Source organism: Pelodiscus sinensis, chromosome 10 (assembly GCF_052426305.1).
Source record: "Pelodiscus sinensis isolate ZL-2025 chromosome 10, ASM5242630v1, whole genome shotgun sequence".
Lineage (NCBI taxonomy): Eukaryota > Metazoa > Chordata > Testudines > Trionychidae > Pelodiscus > Pelodiscus sinensis.
Window position 1 is genome coordinate 44,800,504 of NC_143061.1, and position 7,998 is coordinate 44,808,501.

The window sequence follows — 7,998 nt, forward strand, 5'->3', positions numbered from 1 at the left end:
TTGGGCCTCTATTATGGTGTCTTTAAAAAGTTTCCATGCAGCTTGCAGGGATTTGGCCCTAGTCACTGTGCCTTTTAATTTCTGTTTAACTAACCTCCTCATTTTTGTGTAATTCCCCTTTTTGAAATTAAATGCCAGGGTGCTGGACTACTGAAGTGTTCTTCCCACCACAGGAATGTTGAATGTTATTATATTATGGTCACTATTCCCAAGCGGTCCTGTAAAGGTTATCTCCTGGACCCGATCCTGCCCTCCACTCAGGACTAAATCGATAATTGCCTCTCCCCTTGTGGGTTCCTGCACCAGCTGCTCCAAGAAGCAGTCATTTAAGCCATTGAGAAATTTGATCTCCACTTCTCTTCCTGAGGTGACATGTATCCAGTCAATATAGGGGTAATTAAAATCCCCCATTATTATAGAGTTCTTTATTTTGGTAGCCTCTCTAATCTCCCTCAGCATTTCAATGTCAGTATCGCTGTCCTGGTCAGGTGGTTGGTAATATATCCCTATTGCTAATTTCTTATTATTGGAGCATGGAATTACTATCCATAGCGATTCTATTGAACATGTTGATTCACTTAATATTTTTATTTCGTTTGATTCTACATTATCTTTCACATACAGTGCCACTCCGCCACCCACCCGGCCTGCTCTATCCTTTCTATATATTTTATATCCCGGTATGATTGTCCCCCACAGATTTTCCTCATTCCACCAGGTTTCAGTGATGCCTATTATGTCAGTCTCCTCATTTAATACGAGGTACTCTAGTTCACCCATCTTATTAGTCAGACTCCTAGCATTTGTGTACAAGCACTTTAAAAATTTACCACTGCTTATTTGTCTGCCCTTCCCTGATGCATTGGATTCCTTTGTATGCGGTTGTTTGTCTGCTCTGGCCCATGGTTTGCCCTCTCCCCTCCTCTCTTTCTGACTACAGCTTAGAGAATCTCTATCAATGGATTCTCCTCTAAGAGAAGTCTCCTTCTGATTTATGTGCATCTCCGCACTGATCGGCTTTCCCCCATCTCTTAGTTTTAAAACTGCTCTACGGCCGTTTTAATGTTTAGTGCCAGCAGTCTGGTTCCACCCTGGTTTAGGTGGAGCCCATCCTTCCTGTATAGACTCCCCCTCTCCCAAAAGTGTCCCCAGTTCCTAATAAATCTAAACCCCTCTTCCCTACACCATCTTCTCATCCACGCATTGAGACTCTTAAGCTCCGCCTGCCTACCTGGCCCTGCGCATGGAACTTGAAGCATTTCCGAGAATGCCACCATAGAGGTCCTGGATTTCAGTCTCTTTCCTAGCAGCCTAAATTTGGCCTTCAGGATATCTCTCCTACCCTTCCCTACGTCATTGGTACCTACATGTACCACGACCACCGGCTCCTCCCCAGCACTACACATAAGTCTGTCTAGATGCCTCGAGAGATCCGCAACCTTCATACCAGCCAGGCAAGTGACCATACGGTTCTCCCGGTCATCACAAACCCAACTATCTATGTTTCTAACGATTGAATCACCCACTACTAACACCTGCCTCTTCCTAACTGGCATTCCCTCCCCCTCAGAGATATCCTCAGCGCTAGAGGATACCGCAACATCCTCTGGGAGTGGGGTCCCAACTACGGGATGGTTTCCCTCTGCTCCCATTGAATGCTCTGTTCCCTTGAGACTCTCATCCTCCTTAAGAGCACTGGGGCTCTCAGACTGGAGGTGGGACACTACTACAGTGTCCCGGAAAGTCTCATCAACATAGCTCTCTACCTCCCCTAGCTCCTCCAGTTCAGCCACCCTGGCCTCCAAAGCCCGAACTCGGTCTCTGAGGGTCAGGAGCTCCTTGCAACGGGTGCACACATATGCCACCCGCCCACAGGGCAGGTAATCATACATTTTACACTCGATGCAATAAACAGGATATCCCCCACTCTGCTGCTGGGCTTCTGTCTCCATTTTTCTAATGAATAAGTTTTAGTATAAACTGGGATTCTTTTTAAACCTCTGGAATATAGATTATTCTAAGAGTTATGTTTTAAAGAAGGTCAGAAGTCACTTGTGCCCTCTAACCTCCCCCTCTAAACTCCCTCTCCAAACTCCCCTGTTAGCTGTTCCTGGTCGCTGAGTCACAGGCTTATATAGCGCTGGTAGCCCCTCCCCCTGACTGAGGCTCAGCCAATTAACATAGGCTTCTAGATTTCAAACCTTTTAGAAGCTCCTTCAAACAAACAAACCAAACAAACAAACCAAACAGACAAACACAAGCTCAGCACACTGCAAATAACTCCCCCACACACAAACACACACTCCAGACAGCCACTTACCACAAGGGTCCCATCTTTACTCCTCCTTTACCTGGAGAACTCCCTCTCCAAACTCTCCTGTTAGCTGTTCCTGTTCACCCTTGTATGTTTCTGAGGGATTTCTCACTTCATCTCTCTATTTCACACAGATAAACCTCTGCAATTCAATCAGTTCTTTGCCGGTGAATCTGTTGTTATATCATAGTTGTACCTTCACCTTTTGTGCTCCATTTATCTGTTTCCTCCTGGAGACTTGCATGCAACTTTGTTTTGGATAGGGGTCCGTGTCGTTTCAGCTATTTATTCCATAAAGGAGTTTTATTAAAGGAATTTGGTTGCTTTTTACATTTATCTTGAATCAAAGTCAGCTGTGAGACCCAATAGGTCTAGACATAAGAGGACATTTTAGTTTTCGAAAGAGGGATGTAGTCTAGACATAACATACATGTGCCCAAAGTCTAATAGCGGTACTTAAATCACATAAAATCGAGTAAGTTTCCTGACTGCCAGAATAAAGATGTTGTATTTCATGCTGGGTATTACAATATCTGCAGCCCTTACTTTCACATTAAACATGAGGTAGCTACTGGTTGCATAGAGCTAAACTTGATTGACCCTCCCTCTTTTATCTCTGTGGGCAGATTCCTAGCTCTGATTCTGTCAACACCTGCATGATACGTGTGTATCGTTTTGCTGTTATTCTTTTTTCTTTGTAATATTGTAGATCACCTTTTAAATGCTTTGGGTCCATTTTACCCAGGTGAATGCTATGAGGTTGCAAGTTATCAGGTTACATGGCTCTGATAACGCTGATCAAGAATTTTTTATTTTGGAAATTTAACTCACAAATGGCAAGAATGTTCTGAATATTTTTAGCTCGCGTAGCACATAGACATTGATACCCCCAAATCCTAAAAAGGGTCTGACAGCATTACTGTCCCCATTCCCTTGGGCATATTTCCACAGGGTAAGTTACTTGAAGGTCTATCTGGGGCTCCATAAAAGCCATCAATGAAGATTCCTTAGAAATGTGCTGAATCAACTTATCTCTTAGTTTGCCTGCCCTGATCCCTTCTATGCTGTCAGTGCTCACTTTTTGTTCTGCACCTTTCTTGGAGGATCAGGTGTTCCAGAGGGATTGTACAGATATACCCCGGCTTCTTTAACATTGAAGAGAAACCTCTTTTGCTCTATGGGCCGATGTAAAAGTATTAATTAGTACTTATAGCTCTTTTCATCTTAAGAATAATGCATATTAGCTCTATGTAAGAGTGATGCAGTAAACCTCTGTGTAAAGTTTTCCTTGAAAGTATGTTTTTTAAGAACAACTAAAAATTGCATAGAAAATAAAACAAGTTCAAAGAACATTATTAAAGTTACAAAGTCAATGATTTAGAAGTTACAAAATGTCATAGTTAATGTTCCTGGTGCAACCTAAATTTGATATAATCTTTAATAGTCACATTTATATACAGGACAATGGCCTCATTTTGTGCATTTGGTGGATCTGCTCTGGGAATGAGTCAAAATTGTATAGTGAAGGAGACTTGTCTGTCACACCCCTGCTTCATTTATTTTGGAAGTTGGAAGATATGTAGAGATTGAGGTAGAAGGTTATTGGAAGCGAAAGGATGATCTCATGGTTAAGGCAGCTGAATGCTGCTCTGGATAATTAAATTCTATCCCTGTCTCTCTATGCTGGGGCAACTGAAGAGAGCTTGCGCAGAACCGTGGCCAATCAGGGAGAAGCTTTTAAAGAACTAATCGGGGTGTAGCTTGCTGGGGCAGCCATGTATATAGGGAGCTATCTGGCAGAAAGAGTGGGTTAGGCCCTGACCAGGGAAGATACAGGACCAGTTCCCAGAGAGGCACCTTTGCTAGAGCAGTGCTGGGCAGGCTCAGCAGGGCTAGCAAGGGAGGCTCCTGCCTGAGACCTGCCAGGCTGCTGGCCTGGCCACTAGGGCCAGGAGGGTACAAAGGGTCATAAGGGAAGTGGCTCAAGGAATAGAAGGCAGTGGAGGGGAGTACAGGAGGGCAGGACAAGACTGCCACCAGCAGGCCCCTGGGTTGGAACCCAGAGTAGTGGGTGGGCCTGGGTCCCACCTTTCCCCTCGCACAGAGTCTAGCCACCAATATTTTGAGTCCTGGAAGGACTTTGGTTTACCCCTGAAGTGAGGGACTAGACTTGGAGGCCACAGTCAGCCACCATGGTGGCAGAGACACCAGACTGCTGATAAACCCCTGGAAGGGGGACAGGAGACAACTGTAGTGGGCCCTGCCGGAGGGCACTGTCCTGAGGAGGACACCATGATCTGAGAACAACTCAGGTCCAGAGTCCGACAGTGGACAGAGTGCAGTGACAGGGGAGACACCAGCCAAAGGGAAGCGCCCTACTATCCAGTGCTACTGGTAGGAGGCACCATAGTGGTGAGTCGAGCCCCATGACACACGATGGAGAATGTGTGCATGTGTGGCCTCTCTCCTCCCTATACAAGGCGGCTGTTCTACAGAATCTGGTCTTTAGGCCATGCTGCCCCGAGACCAAAGGAGCTATTTTATAAATTCTGCCCATTAGGTCACACTGAGAGATTGGAGAAACTGTGGATGGAGGATATACAAATGGCCATGTATTGGAAGGCCTGGGCAGCCCAGCGTGCTGAGCAGCAAAGGGGACTATTCTGGCTGCTCTGGGGGTGGGAATCCAGACCTCATAGGAAACCAGGCACCAAGGGCAGGAGGCCAGTACCTTGAAATAGAAACTGCTGAGAGACATTTGCGTGAGAGACATTTGCAAATGGAGTGCCCCTACTGGGATGAGGTGTGGAGACCCACCCCACCCAAGCAAGTAAAACAGTGGGCAAGCACCCCCTATGAAGGTAATAGGAGGGCCCCAAACATGTTGGGCCTGTAGAGAGCCTGGGCACAGGAAGAGGGGGTGCCCTAAGGCAGTATTTCTCAACCTTTTTTTTATAAAGTACCCCTTTTTAAAATAAAAGTATAAGTACACCCGGTACCTACAGTTTTCAAACGCACAAAAATTTTTTCTACTGTTGCAACACGTTTGTTTAAACAACTTAATCATAGCCACATGGATGATGTAATTTTTGGGTATAAAAAGCACACAATAAAAAAAACCCTGTAAAATTTAAAACAAAATTCAGTTTTCTTCAAATTTCAGTTATGTTGACACACACCCCAGACTTCTCTCGAGTACCCCAAGGTATTCTGGTTGAGAAACACTGCCCAAAGGGGACCTTCAAGGCCCTGGCTAGCACTGAAGGAAGGGCTAAGGCACACACAGATGCTAGGAGAGCCTTGGCAAACAGAAGGCACGAGGTGCTTCTACATGGGGCCAAATTTCGGAAAAAACTCCTCTTTTGGAACATCCCTTATTCCTTTCACCGAGAGGAATACAAGGATGCCAAAAGAACACGTCCGCTTTTTCGGAAACTGTTCCAAAAAAGTGGATATGTTCCTTGGACACAGCAAAGCTTTTCCGGGACACCTCTGGTTTGCGTGTAGACATAGCCAAAGTGTGTGTGTGGGGGGAGGGGGGGCAACCTTAATGCTGAATTTCTTGGTCTTTTCATTTTTTTAAAAAAAGGTTCATATTAAATCCTTGCTCTTTTTCCAAGCAGAGTATTTCATGTAACATTTCAAAAGTCATTTAGATAAAATACCAGAAATAAATGAAACAATAACCTTATCCAATCAATTTTTTTTTTTTCATCTTTAGGAAGGATCTTTAAAAGTTCCATTTGTTTTTGCTTTTCCAGTTTCCCCAGAGTTAAAGCTGCTTTGTGGAGCTGACATTCTGAAGACATTTAGTACACCTAATCTCTGGAAGGAGGAGCATATTAAAGAAATAGTAGAAAAGTTTGGTTTGGTTTGTATTAGCCGTGCTGGCTCTGACCCTGTTCAGTACATCAGTGAATCTAATCTTCTGACTCGATTCCAGCACAATATCCACTTGGTCACAGAATGGATTCAGAATGAAATCAGTGCTACACATGTACGACATGCCTTACGCAAAGGACTAAGTGTGAAGTATCTCATTCCAGATTCTGTCATTTCCTATATTAAACACAATCATATTTACACAGAAGAGAGTGAGAGGGTTTAACTTCAACTTCAGATACTACACAACACAGTGATAAACACATTAAGTGACTGATGTCTGTATTCCAACAACTGGGAAGAAGACAACGGCATTTACTTTTGGAAAATCCCTGTAAAATTCGCAATCTTTGTGTATGGAAGAAAGTGAAGTATGTAGTAGGGAGCTGCAGTCAGCCGTGCTTCTGAAAGTTTGTAGTATAATTCAGCAAAGTTTTTATGTTACTGACTTTGTACTGAACTCCTAGTTTCCTAAGCTGTTAGGTGCAAAGGGCTATTAGTTTTAAGATCTCCATGAAGCATTAATTAAAGAACAATCTAATAGCTGACTTCTTACACTTCTTCTGTTTTAAACACAAATATTAAAATGTTTAATAAATGTAGAAGTATTCTTGTGGTGATCTAAATAAGATCAGTGGCTTTCTTGAATTATAATCTTCTAATACCAGAAACTGTTTCAGTTTGAAAGTGTCTTGGCAATTTGCAGGCAGTGAGAATAAAATTATATCATATTTCTTTCTAAGGAATATTTTCAATAAACTGCAAAAATGTATAGTTATTGCCACATTTTTACCTTATACAAACCTGACACACAAATGAATGCACTGTATGATTTCATACAGTTCAGTTTTGTGTGTATATATATTAGTAAGTCAGAAATAAAGCCATCATTCAGGAAAGCACTTATGCGTATCCCGTTAATTTCAACTCATAATGAGAAGTTTAAAGAGGGTTCTTTTCTTCCCTCCTGAGCCCAGTATATGCTAGTCCAGCATAATCTAGAGCAGCTGGCTGTCAAAAATCTGAAGCTGTTGATATGGCAGCCCAGCTACAAGGGAGCCCCAGCCATACCCCCTATGTCAACATCAAGCAGCACTGGAGATTCTCCACTGTCTCTCTCTGCATTCAGGTGAGAATATCTAAAACACTGGATTCTACTGTTCTTGTTTTTTTCCTTCCTGCAGGAATAGCCCATAGAGATGTCTCTGCACTTTGGAAGCCTAGTAATGCCAACCAATGTTTTGAAACATTTTGTTAATAATTTATGGGAAGTGGTGAAATTTATCTGCCGCTTTCCCTCAAGTAATCTTTGAGTTTTCCCAACTCAGCAGTTTGTAGATGTCCTGTATAAAATCATACAAATTCAATACAATGATTGTTCACAGTGCATGCTCTTCTAGTGTCATGGGATTCTTTTTAACAATGAGATTGTGTATTGCATTGGCTTTCATAGACCACACATGCTGCATTCTATTTTGCGTGTAATCCTTAGGAGTTTGCAATAAAAGAGGATATTTTCCAAAAATCTATTTTCTCTGTGTCTGATATGAGAGAGCCTAATTCAAGCCATGTCCTCAGAATTACTGAACAGCTCATAGTTGAGAAAATACTTTTAAGGGAAACAACTAAAAACACCCAAATGTAATATCAACTGCTGGTAGAATCAGATATTGTTGATTATTAAATGTGTTTCAGTGGTCAAGTGGTTATATATATTTTGAATGGCAGCAACATTTGGAGTGCCAGACACAATTACATAACTGATACAGTAGCTATATACTATGTTGATAGGCATCTCATCT

General features: G+C 42.7%; 1 protein-coding gene across 2 annotated transcripts in view; it reads left to right on the top strand.

Moving 5' to 3' along the window:
- The window catches only part of NMNAT3 (nicotinamide nucleotide adenylyltransferase 3), an 86,478-nt gene extending 78,753 nt beyond the window's left edge, over nucleotides 1–7,725 (top strand). Inside the window, exon 5 of one of the 2 annotated variants that reach the window (XM_006124986.5) lies at nucleotides 6,076–7,725. In XM_006124986.5, the coding sequence (XP_006125048.1) occupies nucleotides 6,076–6,422 (347 nt within the window). In that variant the 3' untranslated portion in view covers nucleotides 6,423–7,725. The remainder of the gene's footprint in view (nucleotides 1–6,075) is intronic. The other variant, XM_025185610.3, reaches the window with a different exon arrangement.
- The last annotated feature ends 273 nt before the right edge of the window (nucleotides 7,726–7,998 follow it).